The following is a 27,365-nucleotide window of genomic DNA, read 5'->3' on the forward strand; positions in this document are numbered from 1 at the left end:
GCTTAATAATAAACAAACAGGACATTGTATGCCATCATCACAGGATGTCCTTCCTTCAAGGCAGGAGGACACTAACATGGATGGGAGGAAATGTACATGGTAAGAGCACATGGCCCACTAATTACTACACACCAATAGTTATTTCATTAGCAATGGGTTCATTAAGTTATGTCTAATGAAAGCTTTAATTATGGAGCTTTTCTTTCTCTACTATGTGTAGCACATGAGCCATTCCTTGAAAAAGCAAAGGCAGGGGAAAGCTATTATTTTGCTTTTAAAGAGATGCTGCTTTAAAAGCACACATTAGCTTTATAAGGCTGTTAGTCCTACGTTCATTTAACTGGAAGGAAGTCCCCTTGAATGTAATGGGGCTTACTTCTAAGCAAACATGTATAGGATGTGCAGTAGCTGTTACAGGAAAGATTGCCTACATAATGAGCTATAGATCAAACTGCTTGATGGGGGGGGGCACACACATTAAACCGAGTTCTAAAAATGTGTAATTTAGAATTGAGGAACTGATAGAAGAATTGTATTCTAAGACTTGTCATTTCCACATGGGCAGGGCAAAAAATCCCCCCCCCCTTCAGAATTTTATTTTTGTCTTCTAAGACTGTAATCCTATACATTGAATACAGTGGGACTTCTGAGTAAACCTGTGTAGGATTGCGCTGTAAATCTTGTACTTTTAAGCAATGGATAATTGATTTCTGGAAGACACAAGATTGCACAGCATTTTACAGTACCTAGTAAGTGTTTTCCCTTTACGTGGAAGTTGAGCTGTGTGCCAACAGAATGCTAATAGCCATATGTGCCAACAGGAAAATCTATAGTGGTGTGACTTCACAGAAAGGAAAAATACCTTATGGTTGGATCAGAGTTTCATTGGATAGTCTCTGTGTGAGTTATAGGTATAGCCCCACCCCCCTGTTGGCAGCCTGACTGTTTGATGAGCAGCTTAATGGGACACCTGAAACAGGGAGGAGAAAGGAAGAGTCTGTTTGGTTAAGGCAGACTGAAAGTAACATTCAGCCCTCCAGTGTTGCAAAGAGGTTAAAGCAGTAAGTGCAGCAGCACCTGTCTGGCAGAAAAGCAAGCCATCTAGCAAGCGCAAGCAAAAGGAATTAACTCTCTCGGTGTGGGTCAGCATTGCTTTAACCCAGCAAGTGGGCAGAGGAAGAAACTTAGCAAGTAAACAGAAGAAATGTTTACTCTGTAGATATGTGTGAGACTTACCTGAAACGCGGAGCTCCCAACTGGAAGTATTGTTGGACTGTACCTTGGTAAGCAACTTTCTTCCTCTTTCTGAACGGGGAGAGGGACTGTATTAGCATACGTTTGAGTGAGTGGTGCACTGAGGCGTCTCGGATGGCAAAAGTTCTCTTTGGAGGAGCGCTCTCTCTCTCTCTCTCTCTCTCTCTCTCTCTCTCTGAAGTTCGAGGGACCTTTTTTGTGATGATTAATTCTTTCACGGCTCCGAGCAACTGCCAGTTCACTGAGTTTCAGTATTAGTCCACTGTCTTAGCCCATAGAAGTGTTTAAAGATCTTGTTCACGTTGTACCAGAGTTTGAAAACTTTATCTCATTAAGGACTTTGAGAGAAACCACTTTTGAAACCTGCAGAAGTTTGACACTCTGAGGAAGTGTGGAATGAAGCGAACTTGTGCCTTTGCAAGATATTTCTTTTACATTGGTAATATGACTCTATCTGAAAATCTCTGGCAGATTGGTAGATCAATGCTTGGAACCTCAAACCCCTTGTTTGGCAAACGCTGTAGTTCATCCAGTAACTTGACACCAGGGAAAACGGAATAATAAGTTTACATTGTTCTTTTTTAATCGGCAAATTAGTTCTCTGACACTGCAATAGGATAGCTATAAATACCAGCCTAGTGACTGTAGACTGGATTGTGTACTTCGGTGTTTCTTAGAGCTTTTCTCACAGGTGTTCCTCTGTGTTTTAAAAATGTAATATTCTTGGCTTATTCTAATGAGAGCAGAATGAACACTAGTAATAGGTAGAGCACTTACAACAGCCCTGTAAGGTAGGTGATGTTACCCCCATATTGTAGATGACTGAGCAAGGCTGAGAGTGACTTACAGATGTAAGACCCACAGATGTCTTGTGAGTACACTGCTGAAGTTTGTACTGGGGAATTCCAGGCTCATCCTCTCAGCCCCTATTTTACTTTGCAGCAGTTTCAAGGGAGTCCAGTTCCAGTTGTATGTGCCTTAGGATAGTTTGTTTAGGTACTTAGTCCTTCACTCTGTAAGAAGCTATAGAAAGCAATGCCCTTTTTAAAAATTCAAGTGAATATTTCTATGGATTGTAGATGGATTGTTTCTGGTGTGATGCTGGCAGGATACGGTCTCCCTGAGTTTTCCATGCCAGAGGATAAGAGGATGTCAATACAGGGGAGGGGGAAGTTGTTTTTGAAAGTTGTTTGTGTCTTAGAAGCTGGTGGGAAAGTTCAGCCTTCCCCATTTGGAAAAGACAAGGCTGGGTTCCGCTTTTCCAGCATGCACTTTCCATTTTTAGCTCTTTCAGACGCAGACAGCAGTTCCTTCCTTTTCCTTTCCTTGTTTGTGACACTTTTCTAAGGCATCTTTTCCAAGGCAATAAGTGGCCCTGTAGCAGTGACCCTGGGCTCCCTGGTACAGAGTCCTGGGTTTGCAGATCACACCTTCTTTTCCCACCCCAGTTTCCACAGTAAAAGTTTTGAAGAGGTATAGGCACATGATGCCTTCAGACACCTAATTTTTCTCCTGTATTTTGGGGGCCTTTATTTTTACCGTCAATACATTGTCTCAGAGAAGACAGCTTGGTTTATACTGCATTTCTAGCTGTCCTCAGCAGTCCCTCTTAAACCTTTCTCATTTAGGTCATGCTTCCAGAGACACCGAGATAAAAATGAGGACTAAATGTGATTTTCTTTTCCAGGCTGCCACACCGTGTAGCTCATATATTGTGAATCGCAGAGCACTAGGGAAAGGGACAAAGTTGATAATGAAAATGGACATGAAGGATGCTGACATGACTCTATGGACAGAGGCTGAATTTGAAGAGAAGTGTACGTACATTGTAAATGATCAACCTGCGGATCCCAGCACTGAAGATTGCACCATAACCCAGGCTGAATCTTCCTTGCCAAGGAACTTGATTTTTAAATATGCAGAAAATGGTAAAGAGGTAAGAAGAGATTTGCCACGGATGGTTACGTCTTGGTAGCCAAATCACCCTACTCTTGAAAGCAGGAATATCCTTTTGATTTCTCATTTTTTGTTACATGCATAAGAACCACCAGTTTTTTAGACCTGTGCGTAGATAGGAGATTTTGGGGAACGTTCCAGCTGTTTCACTGCTCATATCTTAAAACTCAAAAAGTTTTCTGAGCAGTTTAGAAGTACAGATGGTTTATGTTTCTCATACTTGTGCCTATGAGTTACTTAAGGTGTTTAGCATACTAATGATAGAATGCTAAAAACTTGTGTTGCATTCCAGTTTAATAGTAACTTTTCCATGAAGCTCTAAGTATGCATATTTGAAGGGTCATGTGGTCCTGCATATTTATTTCTTTGGTGCCTCTTAGGTCAGACAGTGAGAGGCATTGGTCGTATAGCAGCTTAAAACAATTCTGGAAATAGGTTTGCTTAAAAAAAGTCAAACTGGGGTTTGTGGGGAGCATACACCCTTGCATCTTTTTGATCAGTTTTTAGTGCTCTGAGAATGAAATTATGGCCAGATCACTGAATCGGTAGCCTGTGTTTGTGTGACTTGTTTATCTAGGGCAGGACACCTTTATTTGTACCTGGACACACAGGTGTATTTCAATGCATGTTGCTGGAGCAGGTACATTCTTTGTTGTTGTTTCAGAAGGGCTGGGAAAAAATTAACCTGGATGAGCAATTGGCTGCCTGTTTATTCCTTCATATAGAGTAGCTATTATAGCTAGGCGTGATGTTCAGCTGGCTATTAATGGTAGGGACAGCCCATCATTTTTGCCTCTGTCCTGTAACTTGTGGTGGAACAGCTATAACCTGTGCTTCTACTGTGGCTAAATAAACTGACCACGGAGCTGAAGATGGGTGTTGATTCATTCCTTTCATTCATTCCAGTTATTAAAAAGTATCCTCCTGAAACAATAGCATGGAAAGATTTGTTGCTGAAATAAGATCAGAACTTCAGGAGATGTAGACTATCAGTTATCCATCTTGAGGGAATGGCCAGAAAACAGACAGCAGACTTGTTATCTCTGTGGAATCGTGTGGACTCTCCCACTCTCCACATCCTAATTAAATGATTAGTTGAGGGAAACAGAAGCTTTAAAAATGTTTCTTGTGTATACTGTGCTCCTAACTTAAGTGGTGAAGCTATAATACTGTGACAAATGCACTTAACACTTGACTAATTAACTTCAGTATGAACTAAGAGGTAGCAACCCACTAGTGTCAATTTGTGTGCTGGAATAGCTCCCCTTCCTCAGCTTAATCTTCAGTGCCATGTTACAATTAGACTGAAAAACTTGTTTAGAAATTTGCTAACTCTGCGCTAATGAGTGTGACTATATGCATATGTGTTTTTTGACATTATAATCGGCTCTAGGAATGTAGTGAGATTGTTTTGTGCCTTGGACTATGGTTTAAGATACTGTTAAGATTTCTTAGTTCCTCATTGATTATCATTTCTCTGGATTCTTGCTAAGAAGCAAATAGGTAGACATTATAGGTAGAAGTAAATAGGTAGACATTATCCTCCATCCACTTTCATTCTGGCTAAGTAGAATAGAACAGGAGAATTTACTCCCCTTCTATCCTTAACATGCCTATTTGGAAGAAAATACTTCTTCATCTCACAGCACACTGACAAAGCACTAAAATTGTCAAGGCGCATCATCAGTTTTTTGACAATTGACAAGGCACGCCGCACAGACAGTAGGGGCTCGCATCCCCCAGTGACATACTAAATGATCCTCCTCCAAAGTCTCGCAGCGCACCTGCAAACTATCCTTGGCACACCAGTGTGCCGCGGCACAGTGGTTGAATATGTTTAAGCCATTTTTTTCTTTTGACATCTGTCTCTCCTAATACTTTTGGGATATGGCATGAACATCATCACATGTTTGACATTATAAGCAGTAATTCTTATTGAGAAAAACATGTTTACGAAATATTAATGTTGTCACTAAGGCCTGTATTTAGAGAAATGTTCCAAAGGTCTAGAGATACTCCTATGTGTTTTCTGTGTGCACCTGTGCGTGCTTAGACTTTGTTTTCATTTAGGTCTCATTGCTTTGCTAATCCCAGAACCCCACCTTTTACTGAAAAGCCAAGAGATTCCACAGCATGTCACATGGCTGGCCTTCAATGGGGATTATGTTAAGGATCAGGGTTTTTTGTTATGTAGTTCTAATACATGTTGTCACCCTTGTGACTTCCCTCGGTCCTTTGTTTTTGTTTAAGACCGTATTATCTGTATATAGGTGATCACAATTTGATGTGCTTCACCCTTTTACTCAGCATCCATAGTTAAACTGTTTATTTCAACTAAATTGATAAATTACTAGCCATGAATGGGGCTGGATTGACCTGTCCTGTAAATATTCATAAACATAAAGCTATGCGTGAGAGGGACTAGAATCACTTTCCATATCTGTTTGTTAAGAAGTTATAACACTAATTCTAGTCATCAGAAAAATCAAGGTAGCTTACAGAATGTCAATATAAACATTTAAACAAAATATTATGTTGACCCATAGGCCATACCTCTGTCACTTACTTCCCCCGTGTATAAAAGACAGCCACTAATTTTGTAGCTGTGTATATGTAAGAAGGAAACAATAGGAAAACATTTCCTCTCACTCCACCCTTTTAAAAAAGAATAAATTATAGGATGTAGGCCCTCTGTTCAGCTGCATCATTCTTTCAGTGACTTTAGTTGAAAAACAAAAGTTTGCATTGTTCAAAACAAAATGCTAAGTGAACAAGTCACCACAGTATTACTCGGGAAGTAGTGTTTAAATTAATAGAGAGCTAAAATTAAATCATTCTTGCTCAACACCTGGCCACCCATCCAGTTCCTAGTTTGGTTAAGGTTGATTTGGTTTATATTATGTTAGTGCCCACTACAAGAAATGGTAACGTGTACAGAGGATAACATCTGTTTTGTGCTTAATAGGTTATTTCTCCAGTTGTTTAATAAGGAACCATTAAGTACACACACTTCCATTTAAAAAAAAAAAAAACACTGAGTAGAGAAAACCAAGGAGTACTGTTTCGTGTCTAGAGCTTCCAGCTTGTCAGGATGTTCTCTGTGACACAATCTACTGACAGAGACAAATGGACCGACATAGTAGAAAGGTTAGCCATGCCCATAAAGCATCCAGGGAAGTGGCTTCTGTAGGGGCAGATGAAGCATGAGAGTGTCAAATCTTTTCAACTGCTGGCTGTAGTGTTTATAGAAGGCATACAGTAGCTTTGCCCCAGCAGTAATTCATTAGGACCCTGGTCAGTTCCAACAGTTGCTTTCTTCCTGGGTTCGGCAGGAATGCAGGCTTTTAAATGGCATCTTAAGCACCTCTTGAGTTCAAGTGTAGTTGCTGAGAAGCAATTCTGTAACTTCTACCCCAGTAAAAATGCTTCTGTGATCTTCCTACAAACAAGCCAGCATGGGAGGGGAAGCACCATCTATGCCATCCTGAGTTTCTTGGAGAAAGTCTTGTATATAAATGTAACAAACAAATAAGATGGAACTGACATACTTGAGACGCTTTGTAAAGAAACAGCAGCCTCTCTTAATTTCCTGTGTGCTGGTAGCGAACTTTAAATAGGTTGTGATAGGATGGAGTCAGTGTATTCATGGTGCGTCATGCTGAGTGAAAATGGGACTTGATCGACAAACAGGCTATGGGCCTTCAGTGCTATGGAATCGTGACTTTATATGCTTCCAAGCACTGGTAGCAATAATTGTAGGAGTATTTCCATAGAAAACTAAGCAGAATAGCTGTGCAGAGTATGAAATAATGCGTTTCAGTAACTTTTACAAGGAAAAGAAAGAGTAAATGTGTTGGTGTGCGATGATTTCAGATTTTTAAAGAGAAATCTTGGCATGTCAGCTTTTAAAAAAATAGTTCGCCATTTCCCCTAAAATAATTTAAGTTGCAGTGTCAAAGAGAAGAGATCTAAAGAGGCATTCCTTATTCATAGATGTTCCCATTAGTTTTTAAGAGAGCTTGTGGCAACTTAGTAAGCTGTGCTAACTTGGACAGCAACATAATAAAGTAGAAATGTGCTTAAGGACACCTTGTGGACAAGTTTGAAGTGTTCCTTCTGTGCTTGTAGGTCAGTAGCCAGCAAGGCCTAACAACTTCCATTTCTGCTCTTGATATGTAGTAGTACTATTCTTTTATGCTTGTGTACAGCCTAAGGTCATCCTGATTATTAAAAAAAATAAGCATGGTAATGACATATTGCCTGTTCACCATACTATAAATAACTCTCATATTGCCAGTTTCTTCCTTTGTTAAAAAACTTGAGTTTCTGCAGTTTTAGCTAAAACTTGGTTTTCTGCAGAGTGTCTAATACTGTGAAAGTCTGTTAGTTGTTTTTGCCCTGTAGTAAAGTCCCTGGAAACACAATTTGGATATAACTAGACTAAAATGTATTCATTAAAGCATTTGCTTAATTACTGGTTACTGAACTATGGTAATACCCTACCTATTGTGAAAGAGTTGCGTACTGTTTACAGTAAGTATTCAAATAGCATTGAATCATTGTATCAGGCTCATAAGGCCCTTTTCAGAGAAGCAGATTTGAGCACTGAAAATGTGCAGATAGTTACCCATTTGTGGTATACAATCTCCCCTCAGATCTTATTGCACAATGTGCTGGACGCACGTACACTTTGCCCCTTGTTCTTCCTCAGAGAGCACATCTAATGCTATTGTGATTGTCATGCAAACGTTGTGTAAATTTGTTTTGCCAGATTCCCATTCCAAGCTTTACCTGGAGAACTTATGCCCATTTTAAGCTAATGAGTTTTCCTAATCAGTCGGCAGATCCAGTAGTCCAGCAGCCAGAACATTAGTCCCTTGGTCTATTAGTCTGCCAGTCAGTTAGTCCATCAGTCAGTCCTATTGCCTTCCTCCAACCTTTCCTCCTTCTGCTACCCACCAGCTCTCCCTCCTTCAGGTGCTGCTTTTATCCCTGAGGGCCTTGTTGCCTCCAAGTGGCTTCAGCTGTGTGGCACACTCACTACAATCTAAGGTCCTGACTTTAACCCCATGCTTCCCAGACCTCTCAGAACAAGGGACCACTGTTGACACCACACCCTGTTTCCTCGAAGGATCTTGCATGTTTCTACTACAAGTTTCAGAGGCATTTGAGGTAAAAGGGAATAAGTAACACGGTTCTGTCTCACCTCTTCCAACCTCTCATGTCCATGCCCCTTAGTTCTATGTTTTTTTAATGACCTTTTCATTAATTTTAAAAATGCAGTATTTTCTGAGACCTTTCCTGCTGTGTAAGACTAGTAAAGGATAAAAAGATAACCTCAATAAATAATCTCTGAAGCTGCCTTCTCCTCATACACTGGTTTAGGACTTTAAAATGAGGGCCTCTCCAACCAGCTAAGTTAACAAACATTCTGATCCACATGATTAAACGTTGCCCCATTCCAACTCTCTCTCCCTCTACTTGCCACCAATAGGCATATACTACCTGCACCAGTTCCTATACACCCCAGTGTTCTTTATGGGGAAGGATATACCACTATAAAAGGACATTAAGAAACCATCGCACAACGATAAAATACTGTTAGGCCATGCTTTGAATGATTGTGCAAAAACAAAAAAACAAAATCCCCTAAGTGTTTCTATTTGACAAGTTCCAAGTCATACTGATTCCTAGACGTTCTGAGAACATCATCATACATTTGAATTAAAACTAAAATATCTGTCTCTCTGTGTGTAGCTGTGCAAGAGCAAAAACCTTCTTATGGCCAAACTACCAGCACATTTCATATGCTGGCTGTGAACCCTTCTTGAAAGTTTAAGAGAATGTAAATGAAGGTGAATGGGAAAAGCTAGAAGAACATCTGCCTTTTTCACCTCTCTTTGAAAAATGCACAGGAGCAACAAAAATAAACACAGCCATTGGACATGTTCCTACTTGTATGCGTTTTTCAAAGTCCCTGTTCATTCTGTCTTCAGCTCAAATGTGTAAATCGTTGGTGGTTTATTAAAAAAAACATTTAAAGCTTTAAAAACATATATGGAACAATTATCACAAACTTACCAGTCAGTCTCTTAGCACAGATTTCAATGTTTATTGTTGTTCCATTAAGAGAGTTTCCACTCTTAAATCAGTTTTATCACTCCTTTTTCCCAGAGGACCTTGGGAATTGTAGTTTTGTGGGAAGAGGCAGAAATTTCTAACAATCCTAAGCACCCCATTTAGCTTCATTTCCTAGAATACTTGGGGGAGGGATGAAGTTAAAGCCCAATCCTATGCCAGCTGGGTGCTAGTGTTAACATGTGTTGCACCAGCGGAGGCTGCTTTATGGCAGTTGCACGGACTCTGCCAGTGTGCACTGTTAGGCTCTTGCCAGGGAAGCCGGAACAGCCTCTTTCCGAAAGATAGACTCTGAGACTCTATCTCAATTTAGCCCACTGGGTCACAGGTTTATCGGTGCATACCATATACTGACCCCCATCCTGGGCCTGATCTGCCTTCATGGGTTAACACAGACTTGCGTCAGCTATAAAGTTGATGTAGGTTCGAGTTGACCCATCAAACCCACAGGGGCTTGCCTCGGGGCAAGGGAAGAAACAGAATAGACCTCCTGAGATCAAAATGCCCCCGTGGAATTCAGCAGAGCCCACACCAGCACAGCTGCTTTGCCACACAGGGAGTTGCGGTGGATTGGGCTGTCTGTTCATAAAAAAGATATGTTTGTATTGTAATGAGGACCTGAAGAGTTTATCTTTAGCACAAAGAACCCAAGTCCAGTTGCTGGCATCTGCAGGTGGGGCTGGGAAATATCCTGCCTGGAACCCCAGAAAGCCACTGCTGGTTGGTGGAGACAACACCTAGTTAGATGGACCATTGGTCTGACTCAGTATAAAGCAGCTTCATATGTTGGATTTTGTGTGAATTTTATGCACTCAGGGCAGCTTGATGACCTTTTGTGTCAGTGTATGATGCAACACAGTTGAATATATGGCATTTTGAAATGAATTCTTTCTTGAAGTAGTTTTGCAGAAACCAGGTGGAGAATGTTGATTACTAGAATGGGAGGGATATTAGCATGCAGTTAGTAATTTCTTCTGCAGTTGCCTATGAAGCAATAATTCTTTCCAAAAATTATGAGAGATTTGCCTCTAGTTTTCCAGTTTAAAAACATGACTTTGGTTCCTGCAACTAAGTACCATGGCTGGCAAGGTCTAGTTAATCCTGGTAAATATGTATTAATTAAACAGTATAGTATAAATAGAACTGAGTAAGTGAAGGAGACACAGTGGTATTTTGTTGTTGATATTTTAGTTAATACGCTTATTTTCAGACTTTAGTATATTGGATCTATAATGCAGTTGTATCCTTTTATTATTTTGACAGGCATAATGAAACTTGTCAGTAGTATGAGAAGAACATGACTCATTACCTTTGACTTGAATGTTTACTAAGTCTGTGGAACAAACGTCTTTGGTTCACCCCCACTTTCCATTTAAGCTGCAGACATCAGTGTTAAAATCCTTATTCATGTTTCCTGGTTTACTAAGTTGCTCTGTTCATTACGCTTATTTAGAACAAATTAATATTTAGAAGGTTTAGTGGAAGAGGAGGCAATAGAAGGGGGGCCCATTTAAGCAGTGTGTTGTAAGGAGATACTCATAGGCATTCCTTTCTGATAAAAAAGGGTTTCTGATTTGTGGTTCATGATAATAATGATTGACACAGGAAGCTGAATAGACTTAGACACTCCAGGATGTTCACACAACCCCCCTCTTCACACACACATTTCCTTGATTGGATCCACAATAAGTAAAGTTGGGTCCAAAGACAAAAAAGTGAGTTTAATTTACTGTTTCAAGCCACATATGGTTAAAGAATGTTAGGTATTAGATAATGCTCTACATGTTCTTACCATGTAGGGTTATACTCTCACAACCAGTGTTGTTCGAGTTTTTTCTGAGTTCATTTCTTTTGTGGAGATGCCTCCAGACAAGTGGATAAAAATTAGGGAATGAAGTTCTTGGTCATTATTACTTCTCAGTTTTTCCCCCTACAACTTTCAATGTCCCCTTTTATTGTAATGCGCGCGCGCGTGTGTGTGTGTGTGTGTGTGTGTGTAGTCTTTGAAACTGAGATAGATGTAATTTAGTTTTTCTGGGTAATTCCCAGCAGAATGATACTCCTAACTGTTGCTCCTAAGTAGTGTATTATCACAGGAATAGAACAAGTGAAACTGAACCACAAATGTAATTCAAGTTTGTAGCATTTTGATGAGTATTCATGCCATCCAGCTATAGTTCTACAACCTTAAGCTCAGTGCTGAAATATATGCCCCTCCTGACCTAAAGGAAGGGGTTGGAAGCCTTTGCTTTTACCTTTCAGTAAATATGGTTGCTTTTTAAGTCTTACTTCTAAGCCCTTCAGTGTTTCAGCCTGTGTTCTGACATTGTGTTTTTCTGCTTTCAGGTGATTGGAGTCATTAGCAAAGAATATATCCCCAAAGGAACACGCTTTGGACCGCTGGTTGGAGAAATTTATACCAATGACACAGTTCCTAAGGATGCAAGCAGAAAATATTTCTGGCGGGTAAGCCCCACCTCCCAAGATACTTTTTATGTAAATAGAGTAAGCACCAGTAAAAAGCTTGAGGCTTAGGCCTTCCACAGTGGATGTTTTTATAGGATAAAAAGGCATTGATTTACATTTTGGTAAAATGTCAATCATTCATCATGCCCCCCCCCTTTCATTTGCTTCTGTGACCCTTACCCCAGGACATTTTCGAACCTAATTAAGAATATTGCTCAGTCTCTTACTCTGCAGTTGATTCAACTACTAATTACTTTCTTAAATGCTGAACTATTGCAATAGGCTATTTACCTCATGTCCAATTTCAGTTGCAGAAATTACTTCCAAAAATGCTGCCAAGCCAGCTGACTCAGGATGCCCCAGCATAATAGTGGTGGCAGAGGGAAATAGCATTTAATGACTAGGCATGCTTGGGCTTTAGACAGTCACTCACTGGATGGTTTTGAGCATGTCACTATATCTCTTAGCATTAACCTCTTTGTTGTGAGGCTATCATTGTTGCTCTGTTCTCTCTGGAGAAATTGTTGGGATACCAACATAATATAGACTGTCAGGGAGATTCCTGTACAGCAGCTTAAGCTCTAATACAGCTTTTCATAATTTTGTGAATTTTTTTTTTTAAATCAGTCATCATGTCCTGAGTGGTATTTTTTGTCTTTTTTGATGATACCTTATCAGTCAAAGTCTAATGAACATACATTAGAACGTTCATCCGGGTGAAATGAAATTCCCTGCTTGTGGAACCTACTGTGCTGGAAGCTAGCATTCTAGCCTAGTGTCCTCCATTTTTATGGGGAGGGGGCATTTGAAATAAATGTGTAGGAACTGTAGTTTGTACTAGGACATTTGCACTGAGAAGACACAAAGAATGAAGGAGGACACGAGTCCAGGACTCACTCCTGTGCTTCATCGTGTACAAAGCATGCATACTGGATCTGCGCATGAACTATATCTAAATAGTTGTACTGAAAGAATTGAGATTCCAAAGCTGTACTGGGTTCATCTCTTGAATTTAGATTTAATCCACCACTGATCCAAGCAATCATGGGATATGCCTGTATTTTGCACACACAATTTCAGCTCCTGCTTGCCCATATTACTTGATTTGCCTTTAGGAACTGATTCTAATGTTTCTGAAAGCCCAGAGTCTCAGAGTCTCAGAGTCATTAGATTCTAATGTTTCTGAAAGATAGAGTCTCAGAGATGTAGATGCAGACCCTACATGTTATGACCACATTTTTGCTTTGGGCAATACATCTCTCAGTTTCAGTTCCCCCTTTGTAAAAACTGGAGTAATTCTTAGTTCATAAAGTTGCTGTGGAAAAAAACACAATGAATTCTTGTGTTTTCTTGGGTTGAATTCTAACTATCATGAAATCACCAGGATTCCCTGCCCTCCCCCCACAAACACACTGCAGCCTCCCATGCCACATTCCATGCTCTTCCTGAAGGTTCGTAATCCGCAGGAGTGGCTTTTTGGGGACTTGGGAGCACAGGGTGGGGAAGATTGCTTTATATTGCTTTGCACATGTACTACTTAGCATACAATATCAAATATAGGCTATACAGGGCTTTGTAAATTAAAAAGAAATGCTTTATTAATGAAAAGTAAAAGCAATACTTCTTCCTACTCATGTCTTTATGAGATGCATTTGAGAAAAGAGCAAAAAAGTATGTGTTTAATGTCAGAACATTGTGAGAGAGTGTGTCAGTCTTGTATTTCATTATTCCAGTATTACATTTGATTACAATAATGCACATCTTTAGCCATTTTGTCCCTTGTTTTGCTACCTGCATCTTAAACATGCAAGGAAAAAGTGTGCTTTGGTCCTTGTTTATTCCCCCTCACCATAGATTGTTGGGCGTGGGGGTGGAGAGGCAGTTTCCCATTGTACTGTATTTAGGGCATTTGTGCCATTTGCTGCACTAGGTTATGTGGTAGTTGAAAATTATCCCAAATATTTTCACAGTACGTAAATGGTCTTTTCACACTTTGTAGTAGTCAAGACTTCATCATGAACCACTGAATACTCTGATCAAGTATGCTTGCTTTCAGACTAGTTATTAGAGCATTAAAATAAGTCAGTGTATCTTCCAAGAGAATTCTGTCTACCCAGCAGGATGTCATTTCAGTTTTTCAGTGAGAGGGCTGACATCATGTTTGCGTTACTTGCTTGACTAAAAAGTCTTAGTGCCTACTGGATTAACACAGCCTCAAGTAGAACAGACTCTTTCCTGAGGGCCTGAGAACAGTCTTACCACATGCAAAGGAAATTGTGGAAGATAGTTTCCCACATGTCATATAAAAGACATCCTGAACTGGCTGGCAGGAACAGAAACATCTGTTGGATGGGATGAGATGTGAACATCAATGTTCCATTCACAAACACCCTCTAAAAAGAAAAAGCGTGAATATGCTGTGCAAACTACAGGACTGATGTCATTTCTTGTAAGTGCTCTGGTGTGACTCAGCATATTTTTAATCTTATTTATAATTCAGTGGAAATCTGGTGAAGTGGCAAAATAAGATTGTTATATGGCTGTGTGATCTCATTGCAGTGGTGCATGTATGTATGTAGAAGATGGCATACAGTAAATTGTATGGAAAGGTAACTGGAAGTCACTTGATCTGAGTTCGGAAACTGGCTTCTATCTGTTCAAGAAGTGCACAGTAATGGAACACTGAGTTCCTGGAAGTTTGCAAACCAGAGCTAACAAAGAAACTTGAAAACTCCTCTTGAGAGCATAATTCTTCAGGCTCTGTTCCATCTTTCTCATAACAAAAACACCGCAAAATCTCTCAAGCTGCTTTGATAAAGCCACATGTATTTCCTCGGCCTCAAATGACAGGAAGTAAGAAAGTGATTCTGGTGTTTACTGCCTGTGTTAAAAGGCCAGCTTTCTGTTGCTGGTTGTTGGTGTGTATGTGTTTTTGTTTTTTTTAATTACATCTCAGTGTTCTTACATCAAACAGCATTCAGTAAAATTGAGCATGCTTGTGAAGAAGCACAGGAAGAAATTGGGTGCTGGGTTGTATTTGGAGATGAGAATACCAAGCTTAAATTCTTTCTTAGCCATTAAGTGTACCAGGTAGTTTTCTGGTAATCACCTGATTAACTTAAGAGGGATGTGTGTGGTTTTTTTTAAGTTAAACTGAAACAAGGATGTCTATCACTACTTGTTCAGAGCTCTTGGGATCAGGCAGGAAAGAAATATAAATAAATACTTCCTACTTGCTCTTTCTACAGTCTTACAGGTTACCCTCAGATTTCGTCAGGCATTTTCTTTGTTCATTTTCATGTTTTCAAAGACACTTCAGAAAACAAGGATATTTTGAATCACTGCATTGTTTTCTGATAGCACAGGCCAACACACATTTTGCTTCCTTAAGCGTTATACCGATTCCTGGGTATATTTGGGGTGCTGATTCCAGAAATGGCATCCATTTTGCCCTATCACGTCTAGTTTGGGGGATATAGTATAGCCTCATTAGTGAGTGGTTCAAGCAGCTTCCTCATGAGGAAGCCTACATCATGGCTTCCTCATGAGGAAAATGCTTGAACCATTTACTAATGAGGCTATACTATATCTTCAAAATTAGACGTGATAGGGCAAAACGGATGCCATTTTTTGAATCGGCACCCCAAATTCATATCAAACCACCAAAACGTTTGGGAAAACTTTTCTGACCCTCAATTTTGTAGGCCTGTGTAGCTGCTGGAGAGTCATCTTTGCTTGAACTTACTGCCTGAGAGACAAAAGTAGTTCTCTCATACTGTCAAAAAATGGATCCCTACCAGATCTCAAATTAGTTGTATCACATTTAGTTCTTCTTGTCCCACCCAGCCCTTAAAAAAAAAAAAAAAGGCTGAATTCCAAATGTGAACAAGTGTTACTTTAGGACTTGGGCTGGGGGATAGTTTTAAACCAGGGGTGCCCAAACCCCGGCCCTGGGGCCACTTGCGGCCTTCGAGGCCTCTCAATGCAGCCCTCAGGGAGCCTCCAGTCTCCAATGAGCCTCTGGCCCTCCGGAGATTTGTTGGAGCCCAGTCTGACCCAACTCAACTGCTCTCAGTGTGAGGGTGACTGTTTGACCTCTCCCGTGAGCTGTGGGATGAGCCGTGAGCTGTGGGATGAGGGCTCCCTCCACTGCTTGCTGTTTCACATCTGTGATGCAGTAGCGGCAGCAAAGGAAAGGCCAGCCTTGCTTTGTGCAAGGCCTTTTATGGGCCTTGAGCTATCGCAAGACCTTCATTCATTCATATAAGTTCATCTTTATTATATTCATTTATGTAAACTTATGTAAATTCATTCAAATTTTAAATGTAAATTAATTCTTTTTCCCCCAGCCCCCAAGACAGTGTCATAGAGATGATGTGGCCCTACTGCCAAAAACTTTGGACACCCCTGGTTTAAACCTTTGGGTGAGGGTGGGAGCAGAAAACTGCAGGTGCAGAGGCCAAAGAAGAAAAGGCTAGAAGGAGACTTGATTGTGATGTAACCAAGCTAATCAGTCTTTACAAATGTGACTCATTGCATTACTGCAAGCACACAGACCTTAAATCAGTAATACCACCCACTTGTTGACCAGCAATTCTAAATGAGACTGATGAAGTAGAGACGTTGAATGTTTTTTCTTTTCTGTTCCATTTAGCCTTTGGGTCTAACTTAACATTGATCTGTTCTGTCTCCTCTTTGTTTCACTGTTTAGATCCCTCTGGTGCTGTATACTGTTTAATGGGTGTGTGTGTATGTGTGTGTGTTGCTTTATTTTGTTAATTGTTGATTTTATTTTTATTTTAATATGTTTTGAGCATCTTTGAGCAGAGTAGAGGCAAAATACATGACACAAATATTTTAAACAAATAATGTGAGTGCTGTAGATGAGCCAAGCAGTAAATACTCAAGAATCAAAAAGGTTGTGGTGTGTATTTAATGTTGAGATTTCTATTCCTTGTCATGCAATAACCTCCTAATTGGAAAACTGTGCTTTTTATATATTAGTTTGTTTCAGTACCTTCAAAACAAGACTCCCCCCCCCCCCGCCCCACTTATATGTTGCTTTTTAGGTTCTGTAGTTAAATAGCATCAATCTCCTCTCTCTCTCTCTTTGCAGATCTATTCTGATGGTGAGCTTCTCCACTTCATTGATGGATTTAATGAGGAAAAGAGCAATTGGATGCGCTATGTAAATCCAGCTCATTCCATTCAGGAGCAAAACTTGGCTGCATGTCAGAATGGCATGAGCATCTACTTTTATACTATCGAGCCCATCCCTGCCAACCAGGAATTGCTTGTGTGGTATTGCCGGGATTTTGCAGATAGGCTAAACTATCCTTCCACCGGAGACCTGGGGATGGTGAATCTCAGTAAGTAGATTAGAATATACACACACAAAAGAAAGCTTCCTAATAATTGTCCTTTGCCAGTGGGTATTAATAGTATGATGGATAATTATCTCAAGTGTCAAAAAGATTTGCAGGAAAAGATATGTTAAAAAGCAGACTTATTTTCCTGATTAGAAGCGACACAACCTGGCATCACAAGTTATGGTTACCTCCTCCAGCACTTCCACTTACAGTTCCAGCAGAACTTAGGGGCAGTGCCTCCTGAACATCCTGTTCTGCGACTTTTGTGCTGCTCTTTTGTCTCAGAGCCCATCCTAAGCACCTGTGTACTGGTGAGGCAATTCTTACAGCATTGGGCTGTAAGGATCCAAGTGGTTATTAGCCTACCAGCTGAAAAGCCTCTGATAAAAATCATAGACAAATAATGTTGTTAAGGAACAGCACAGTTCATGCCATTTTCTGTTACATGTATATTTTGTCTGCCTGTCTGACTATCTCTACAAACACACACACCCCTTTATGAAAGAGGGTTTGCGTACTATTTGGGGGGTATGTACAGTGGGATTACTGTGTCCTAAATTCACATCTACCTGAAATGTTTGAAAAGAGTTCAGCTCTTTGTGTCATCATATGTTGTCATTTGAGTTTCAATCATCAAAAGCTTCAATTACTTAACTTTTTTAAATAGCTCAGTCAGAATGTATGTCCTGGAATGTCCAAACCACTTTTATTGCAGATTTTTTTTTTTACAGTCTAAGAGGTTGTTTACTAAAAAACCATGATCCAAATCACTCTTTTATCATAATCTTTTAATGGCTATGTAAGGATTTCAAATTCAAGAAGAAAATGCCTTTTTTAATGTATGTAGACAAAAGAAATGGTTCTAATCAGTTCTAAAAGGACCTTGTGTGCAAACAGAACAGAAATGGACTACTTAGTGCAGAATTCATTTAGGATGAAGTGTAGCAAACACCCTTTAGAGATCAGTGTAAAATACCCTTAAGCACGAAGAAAAGCTAATTATAAGAATAGTTCAGCAATGAAACAAGTTGTATAGGAAGACTGAAAAAAACCCATTCTTGAAGTTTGAAAAAACAGGCTGGACAATTAAATCAAAAGTGCTGCTATAAACACAGAGTATCTTCACCTCCGACAAGAAAATAGGCTGGGTGTCTGCTGCCACTGGAATAGATGAGTCGATATGATGTCATATACAGTCTGATCTTATGCAGAGATGGGCACACTAACTGCAAGCCTATGGATGTCTACTCAGAAGTAAATTTCATTGGATTCAATGGAACTTACTCCCAGGAAAGTGTGTATAGGATTGCAGCCTTAGGGCCCAATCCAAGTTTCCAGCACAGATGCAGCCATGCCAATGGGGTGTGTATTTGCATCCTGAGTTGGGGTGTCAGTTCCAGAGGCTTCCTCAAAACAAGAAACATTTGTTCTCTTACCTTGGGGCTGCATCGGTGCTAGAAAGTTGGATAGGTTTGGGCCTGTAATCACATTGATTTCAATAGCTAATTATTTCAGTAAGTTTAGGAAAGACTTACTCTACGTAAGACTGCAATCTAATTTGATGATGTCAGGTAAATAAATACTCATCTTTTTGAATGCTTTTAACATATTTTCAATGTTAATTTGCTTAAAATTGAGAGATTTGACTGGAGCTTATAAATTCTTTGTTTGGTCAAACAAACCAATAAATTTGTAATAAAATTGGGCTAGGTCAGTCTGTTTTCATTCTGTTTCATTTTTTTAACATTTCTTTTTTCATCTCTGTTTGAACCTTGAGGTAATAAAACCTAGAACCATAAAATGTGTAGGTATAGATAGTGCATTTTGATTATTTTGTGTACTCTCAGAATGTAGATTCTAATATTACATCAAGGTTGTGTTGCTGCTTCAAGAAAAAGCAAGTTCTTAACCACCAGAAGTACTGTAGTCGCTCTATATCAGGGGTGCACAAACCCCAGCCCGGGGGCCACTTGTGGCCCTCAGGGGCTCTCAATCTGGCCCTTGGGGAGCCCCCAGTCTCCAGTGAGCCTCTGGCTCTCCAGAGACTTGCTGGAGCCCATGCTGGCCCAACGCAACTCGTCTCAGCATGAGGACAACTGTTCGACCTCTCACTTGAGCTGTGGGATGAGAACTTCCTCACTACTTGCTGTTTCACGCCTGTGATATAGCAGTGGCAGTGAAGAAAAGGCTGGCTTTGCTTTGTGCAAGGCCTTTTATAAGCCTTGAGCTACTGCAAGACCTTCATTCATTCATATAAGTTCCATCTCTAATAAATAATTTATTCAAATTTTAAATGTAAATTAATTCTTTTTTTCCTGGCCCCCAATACAGTGTCAGAGAGATGATGTGGCCCTCCTGCCAAAATGTTTAGACCCCTGTTCTATATCAAAGAACTATTCCCAATGACATTTTACTATGTGAACTTAGGTGAGATTTTATCTAGTTAGAGAAAATGAAAAGGGGAATTCTATCATTCATAAAAACATAGTTATGAATAGTAACTTACTGTGGTAGGAGCATGTATTGGCAACCTTCAGTCTCGAAAGACTATGGTATCGCGCTCTGAAAGGTGGTTCTGGCACAGCGTCTAGTGTGGCTGAAAAGGCCAATCCGGGAGTGACAATCCCTTCCACACCGGGAGCAAGTGCAGTCTGTCCCTGGTCTGTCTCCCTGGCTATGGGCCTTCCTTCTTTGCCTCTTAGCCTCAGACTGTTGGCAAAGTGTCTCTTCAAACTGGGAAAGGCCATGCTGCACAGCCTGCCTCCAAGCGGGCCGCTCAGAGGCCAGGGTTTCCCACTTGTTGAGGTCCATCCCTAAGGGCCTTCAGATCCCTCTTGCAGATGTCCTTGTGTCGCAGCTGTGGTCTACCTGTAGGGCGCCCTACAGGTAGGAGCCCTACAGGTATGCGCCCTACATATGCGCCCTACAGGTAGGAGCATATGTGCCTGTATTACACCTGTGATAAGTGCAATATGACCAGTTACATCCCTTGTAAACTGCATTCTGGAGAAATACCTAGGTATTTAAGGTATTTACATATACCATAGAGTAGGTCCCATTGAACTAAACAGAACTTTTTTTCTGAGTAGGCATACCTATGAATGGGCTAATAAAGTGTTAGCTTCTAGACCAATTGCTAATTCCTAATTAAAATTGGAAAACTTTTAATTAAACTTGGTTTTACATGAAGGTTCATAGAACAGTAAAGCTGAACCACACACGGTCCAGGTTTTCCTCATGTTGACTTTGGAATGTAAAAGCTTCCTACACTGTAGTAGTGCTTTGCTTTCCCCTAGCCAGCAGCAGGGTACTCATTACAGTCAACATTGCAGAGAATCCTGGCCAAGGACTTGGGTATCACTGGCTGTGAACCAGGACCCAAATTATGAATTAGTGTCATGTCATGGTAAATATTAATCTCCATTCCAAGTTTGAATGGAAATACTGTATACCTTTTGGCCTACCTCAGAACTTCTAGGTTCTTTTTTTCTACTAGCAAAATAGGCACATTTATTTAGATCAGAAATGTGAATCAGCATTATTAAAATTCAGTACTCAAAATGTTCAGCAGCATTTTACTCTAGAAATGACTCTGTACACCCACAACTATTTTTCAAGGTCTCAGGGGAAAGAATTAGAATAAAATGTCTCAGGCAGCTAGTAAAAGACCCACAAAGGAGACTACTTTTCAATCCACCTTAAGGGAAATCATAATTTACCACATCCTTACATTTATGTTGTATTATTCACTTCTGTGGAACTACATTGATGTAAGTGTTCAGGAAGGAATAGTGTTTCTCTAAACCCTGATGGAAAATGTGACTTTATTTAGCCAGACAAGTTTGCCGCATTGAACTTTTCTGTCAAGAAATTTACATCATATATGTTTACAATCTACTCATAATTGATTTTTTTCCTACATAAAGGATGCTATACATATCTCAAGTGTAAAGTTTCATCACATGTGTAATAGTTCAGTGGGGCTCCAATTCACACACCAGCCTTATACATAGACCTGTATATACAGTTGGGTGGTGGGTGAGTGAGGCTTGACTTCATAGTCCTCCCCCCCAACTACATGTAGAGTGTGCTGGATTATTGAATTCATGTGCAGGTATATCACAGTGTACGTAATATTGAAAGAAAGAAGGCAATAGCAATTGAAAAAAGAAAGAAAGATTGAAAGAAAGAAGGCAATAGCAATGGCCATCCTGCATAAGAACATAAGCAGAGCCCCACTGGATCAGGCCATAGGCCCATCTAGTCCAGCTTCCTGTATCTCACAGTGGAGATACACAGGACAACAAGAGACCTGCATCCTGGTGCCCTTCCTTATGCAACTGGCATCTGCATGATTTGCTGGACTTTGCTGATTTGTGGTGTCTGATAAGATAGCATATTCTTCAGATGGTAAAGGGTGCATGCAAAAACCCAAAAGTCTCACTCCTGTGCTCCATTGAATGTAGAATGGCCCAGCATGCACAATGTGTGAACCAGCTGGAAAATGATCTGGTTCTTGTAACTTATCCAGTAATCTTGTCTTTTCCTGAGCCGTTTATCTATTTAAAAAAACAAGTGACAATTTTAACTTCCTGTCTGCCAGACAGGCTCTGCTAAAAGACTGATAGGAGCCCTGATATTTATATATATAATGATTTTACACCCCATGTCACCACCAGCCCCCCTATGCACAAGCTTTCAATACCTCTTCACCAGCCATTCCCCTGATAATGTCATTCTAGATGTTTGTTCTGGATTGGTGCCTTGATTTAAGACTCAACTGATCAAAAGATCAAGTAAAGAAGATAACATTCTCTAGCTCTAGAGAAATGTGAAACTAGCAAGCTAGCCACTTCTGTGGTGTTACACACATACACAAAGGACTACAGTACTTCAAGTAAAAAGTACTTGGCCTTTTCAGCCACACTAGACGCTGTGCCAGAACCACCTTTCAGAGCGCGATACCATAGTCTTTCGAGACTGAAGGTTGCCAATACTGACAGTACTTCACACATAAAACTGAACCTGCCTGAGCTTGGCCACCAAGTTCATACTCTTTGAAGCCTAAGACTTGGAGCCATTTCACACATTGCAGTAGAAACAGGATTGCATTGAACATGTGTAAGAAGAGACTGCATGCCTCGTCTTCTCACACAAAAGCCACCATAGAAATGTTTCAGCAGTGTGCCCCAAGCAGAAAAAGACAGAGAAACTGAGTCGAAGCAGATACTGTACATGCTACATTTTTTAATGTGAACTCACTTCAACTGTAAAATGCAAAGACATGCTTAAAATAAAAATACATTAAATTAGGTTTAATGTGCACACTTCATGCAGTTGTTAAAAGGGAAATTCCATTTTCTTTGGATGAATGGATTCAACAAAAGAAGCAAAGGGTGTGTTGTAATAATCATTTTAAGAAAACCCTTTCATACTAAATGGAACTCTGAGGGAAGATTTAGGGTTACGAAGGAAACAAGCACTTATTACTAAAGGAAAAAAACTGATACCAAAAGAACAAGCAGAAACACAAATGAATATTTTTAAATCTCCATATTTATTTTGTGCTAATAAGAAGTCTCAGTATGTGTGCAAAGCTGATGCTGCACAACTGGCCAAGATCTTGGGCTGAACCCTTACAAGTGTTTCAGAGTGTACCTTTGAAAATCTTTAGGTAACAGTAGCCTTTATTTTAAAGCTACTAAATAATGTATTCAGTGAGTAATGCACAATTTGCCTCCTTCTTGAGGAGGGGGCTTTCATCCAAATTCCTCAGAGTTACTCTGTCTCTGAAAACGCACCATTAGAATGATGAATCTATGTAATTGGTGCCAAGGAAGACATGGTTATTTTCCCTTCCTGTGTTACAGTTTGAGACATAGGAATTGAAGGTCAAAAGAATGTAAGGACACAGGTCACACTTGCTGCTTTATGCAAGCAATAGAGCTGTCTCTGAAGGCAAGAATAAGTTGATTTGAAGGCTAGGAAATGACTATTGAAATGAGAAGAATGACTGAGAACTTTTTTCAAAAGATTGTTACTGGTGGTGAAATTTTTTTTTTCCAATCTTCAAAAGCCTCTGACTTTCTGTACGCAATGTAATGTATCCAAGAATACAAAAATGAAGGTGAAGCTAGAACAGATGAACTGGAAGGTATCACTGACTCATTGTAGTCAACTTTTGTTTAATGTCACTATTGATTTTCCCCCCTTGAGTTTAACTTGCTGCTATCCTTCTTACTAGTACAAGTTCCAGAAATGTTTTTATGGTAAAGGCTAATGATAAAGGTAACTTCTAAATATTTTGCTTTGATAAGAGTTGGCTATTCTAATTGCATTTTGCTTAGCTTGTAAAATCATGTTTTAATGTTTGCCAAGTTAAATTTATAAGTTGAAATATTCATTGCCTTTTAAAAATTTCAGCCACAGACCAGCAGCAAACTAATGATAAGGATGACCTCTATCAGAAAAATGTTCCAAGGAGAGAGCACAGTGTGAAGGAAATCCTGAAAATTGATTCTAGTCATCACAAAACAAAGGACTTATTCCACAGCTATATTTTGCCACATACTCAAGAAAAAGACTTGGAGGAGTTGCGAAAAAATTGCAGTCCTGAGAGGCCTTTTTATCCTCGAATTGTCTACCCAATCCGCCCTCACATTCCAGAAGATTACCTGAAGACTTCTCTACCGTACGGGATTGATAGGCCTAGTTACATTGCACACTCACCTATCCAGTCCTCTACCACACCAAGCCCCTCTGCCAGAAGTAGCCCAGACCAAAGTTTAAAAAGCTTAAGTCCTCATAGCAGCCCAGGAGTTACAGTTTCACCCCTAGCTCCTATGTCTCAAGAGCACAGAGAACCTTATTCTTACTTGAATGGACTCTACAGCTCAGAAGGATTAGGTTCATATTCTGGATATGCACCCTCGAGCCATCTTTCACCAGCCTTTCACTATTCCAAGTTCCTGTTACCGCCATATAGCATGGGCATCAACAATTTCAATCTCTTTCCAAGGATGTATCCTTTCTACAGCAGCCTACTCAGTGGAGGAAGCATCTCTAATCACATGCTGACCCCATCTGCCCTTCCAAGTTCCTTGCCATCAGATGGAAGCCGCCAACTGTTGCAACCTGACCACCCAAGGGACTTCCTCATCCCAGCACACAACAGTGCCTTCTCCATCACGGGCGCTGCAGCCAGCATGAAAGACAAGCCATGCAGCCCAACCAGTGGATCACCCACAGCTGGCACGGCAGCCACTTCAGAACACATAATGCAACCTAAACCTACCTCAGCAGTGGTGGCTGCCACTAGCAGTGAAGAAGCCATGAATCTCATCAAGAGCAAGAGAAATATGACCGGTTACAAAACCCTTCCATACCCACTGAAGAAGCAGAATGGAAAAATAAAGTATGAATGCAATGTCTGCTCTAAAACCTTTGGCCAACTCTCTAATCTGAAGGTAAAGCTTTAACAAAATCTTGTTTCTAGAGAGATCTCACGTATAATCACTCATTGCTATCTTTTTAGAAAAGGCAGTGTTTTTGTATTTGATTCTCCCTTTTTATTAGCTAGAGATTAGTAATCTATTTAGGATTTAGTGCTGTATTTCGACATTGAGGTCATACATTTTTTTGTTCTATAATGGATAAGATTTGGGTAACAGTAGCCTGTTTATGCCCTCTTTGAGAGATTCCAGTTCTGTTGGTGGGTTTTTTATGCTTCTGGGCATACCCATGGGATAAAGCATACAATTGTGAAAGTAGTTGTGTGGCACATTGAGGGTGGTGATGGTGATAATAATATCTATATAGACAGTAACACCTGGCGAGGTGTAGGAAGCATGCAGATAGAAACCATCTCCTCTGAGCAGTGACAGAGAGAGAGAGGGAGGGAGGGAGGGAGGGAGGGAGTGCTCCACACCCTTACCAGGACACATTATGGCATACAGTAAAGTAGGAGGTAAATGGAGCTGGTTCCAGTTCCAGGACACCCTTATCCTGAATTTTGCAGCCCTGAGGTGCCATGCACCAGAACTGAGCCAAGGCAAAATTTAAACCAGATGCTTCCTGGCTCCCCCTCTTAGCCACTAGATAACACTGGCTCTCATTATTTACTTGTCAAAGTGGCATTCTTACCAGAGAATCTTTGTTGGTGATCAGGAAGAGAATGATACACCCATGGACTAACACTTAATGGTGCCTCATTAGAATAGAGTCTGTCTCTTAGTATTTTGCATAAGTTGACCTTAACCTGATTCAACAAGATGTTTTGTCTGCGAACATTAAGTACACGATGAACTTGGAATCTAAGCAGCTATTGTGAGATTGCAATAAATGTTTTTTTTTTTTCAAAAAGGTCCACCTTCGAGTACACAGTGGAGAAAGACCATTCAAATGTTCTACTTGCAACAAAGGGTTCACTCAGTTGGCTCACCTCCAGAAGCACTATCTGGTACACACAGGAGAAAAGCCCCATGAATGTCAGGTATGTAGCAATTCATATAATGAGATCAAGACCTTTACCTAAAGATGAATTATTAACACATGACGCAGAATTGAGCATAGCAGACGAAGCATTGTTTGTTTTCAGTTTCCACTGCCAAAGAGACAACCTGCTTTGGCGTTTGAATGAAACCTGATTCTGCCTTTGTGCTGCGACAGTTGCCATTACTGAGCACCAAAATAGTGTGCATGCCCTGTCCTGCCTCACAAGCACAAAATGCTTCTTTGGATCGCAGCTCCTGTGTTTAAACTCTCATTCTTTGGCAATCTGGCAGTTGTGATTAATCATGGCCTGCTGCAGTCCGTCATAGCCTGTGCATTATTCATCATGTGTTTAAAAAAAATGTAGGGATTTGGTGTGCTTTTAGATGAAAAAACCAGAGGTTGAATTAGGGTAAATTTCACTCTTCATAGTAGCCTGCTTTTTCCTATATAATGGTTTTTAAAAGCATCCATTACCCATCTCATCATGGTCTCATTTGTTTCTCCCTAATTAGGTCTGCCATAAGCGGTTCAGCAGCACAAGCAATCTGAAGACCCACCTGCGGCTTCACTCTGGAGAGAAGCCTTATCAGTGCAAACTTTGCACTGCTAAATTTACCCAGTTTGTGCACCTGAAACTGCATAAACGACTTCACACCAGAGAGCGCCCACATAAGTGCATCCACTGCCAGAAGAGCTATATTCACCTCTGTAGCCTCAAGGTCCACCTCAAGGGCAACTGTCCTGTTGTCCCTGCATCTCACCTTTCTACAGAGGACCTGAACCGGATCAATGAAGAAATTGAAAAATTTGACATCAGTGACAGTGCAGACAGGTTGGACGATGTCGAGGACAACATTGACATGGCATCAGTGGTGGAGAAAGAAATATTGACTGTGCTCAAGAGAGAGATAGAGGGAACCCATCTTAAAGCATCATTGCAGAGGAACCTGGGAAATGGACTGGTCTCCTCAGGTTGTAGTCTTTATGAATCATCAGATATGTCAATTGTGAAGTTGCCTCACGGTCATCCACTACCTCGGGTACCTATAAAGGTCAAGCAAGAAACAGTTGAACCAATGGACTCTTAAAATGCTGTGGGGGTGTGTGAGAGAGAGAGTGAGTGACAGAGTGAATGTGTGTTCATGCACACATGTGCACTGATATGACTGGCAAAGAAGTGTTATTTTTTAATTTATGACTTGGCAAGTCAGGGTGCCTGTAGCAATTGCTTGTATATAGTGTCAATGCTGCAAAGCAACCTTGGCTTACAGTAGTTTCTCTAACTCCAGTTAAAAGAAGGAACTCCAAAGTTGTTGTTTTCTCAGGGCATGAAAAGAGGCAGGAGCTGAATGTTGCCTCCCCAAGTTCCAAAAAAAGGACAATCTTTTCTCTATAAACATTTTCCTGTACCAATACGTCATAATTTATTATGCAATTTACCATTCAAAAAGCAATAGTTAGAAAATATTTTTAATGATAGGAAAATTCAGTGTAATATATATATAAAACAATAATATTTTGTCTTATGGCCATTCTTTATAGTTTTCCTTCCTTTACATCTGTTTAACAACACAAATCCAGAACAACCCAAGATTGGCTGGAAGGGCAGGGAAATAAGGAGGGACAGTGTTATGTACCTGATTTTAAAAATGAGGTTTTTTTTTTTGCCAAAGGTAAATCCTAGACATC

General features: G+C 40.3%; 1 protein-coding gene across 1 annotated transcript; it reads left to right on the forward strand.

The window, feature by feature from the left end:
* Window positions 1-1,220: 1,220 nt before the first annotated feature.
* On the forward strand, window positions 1,221-26,883 carry PRDM1 (PR/SET domain 1). Its single transcript, XM_066610239.1, has 8 exons — window positions 1,221-1,283; window positions 2,942-3,190; window positions 11,695-11,814; window positions 16,931-17,183; window positions 17,851-17,862; window positions 23,607-24,649; window positions 25,546-25,674; window positions 26,189-26,883. The coding sequence occupies exons 2-8, from the start codon at window positions 3,008-3,010 to the stop codon at window positions 26,762-26,764; spliced, it is 2,316 nt and encodes a 771-aa protein (XP_066466336.1). The 5' UTR covers window positions 1,221-1,283; window positions 2,942-3,007; the 3' UTR covers window positions 26,765-26,883.
* The last annotated feature ends 482 nt before the right edge of the window (window positions 26,884-27,365 follow it).

Source organism: Tiliqua scincoides, chromosome 1 (assembly GCF_035046505.1).
Source record: "Tiliqua scincoides isolate rTilSci1 chromosome 1, rTilSci1.hap2, whole genome shotgun sequence".
NCBI lineage: Eukaryota > Metazoa > Chordata > Lepidosauria > Squamata > Scincidae > Tiliqua > Tiliqua scincoides.

What these genes read in the sequence shown, in the direction of transcription:
- PRDM1 (XM_066610239.1), top strand. Translation starts at nt 3,008, where the DNA reads ATGAAAATGGACATGAAGGATGCTGACATGACTCTATGGACAGAGGCT. An exon ending in ATGCAGAAAATGGTAAAGAG is followed by an intron (nt 3,191 to 11,694) that starts GTAAGAAGAGAT and finishes TTCTGCTTTCAG; the next exon opens with GTGATTGGAGTCATTAGCAA. An exon ending in AAAAGCCCCATGAATGTCAG is followed by an intron (nt 25,675 to 26,188) that starts GTATGTAGCAAT and finishes CTCCCTAATTAG; the next exon opens with GTCTGCCATAAGCGGTTCAG.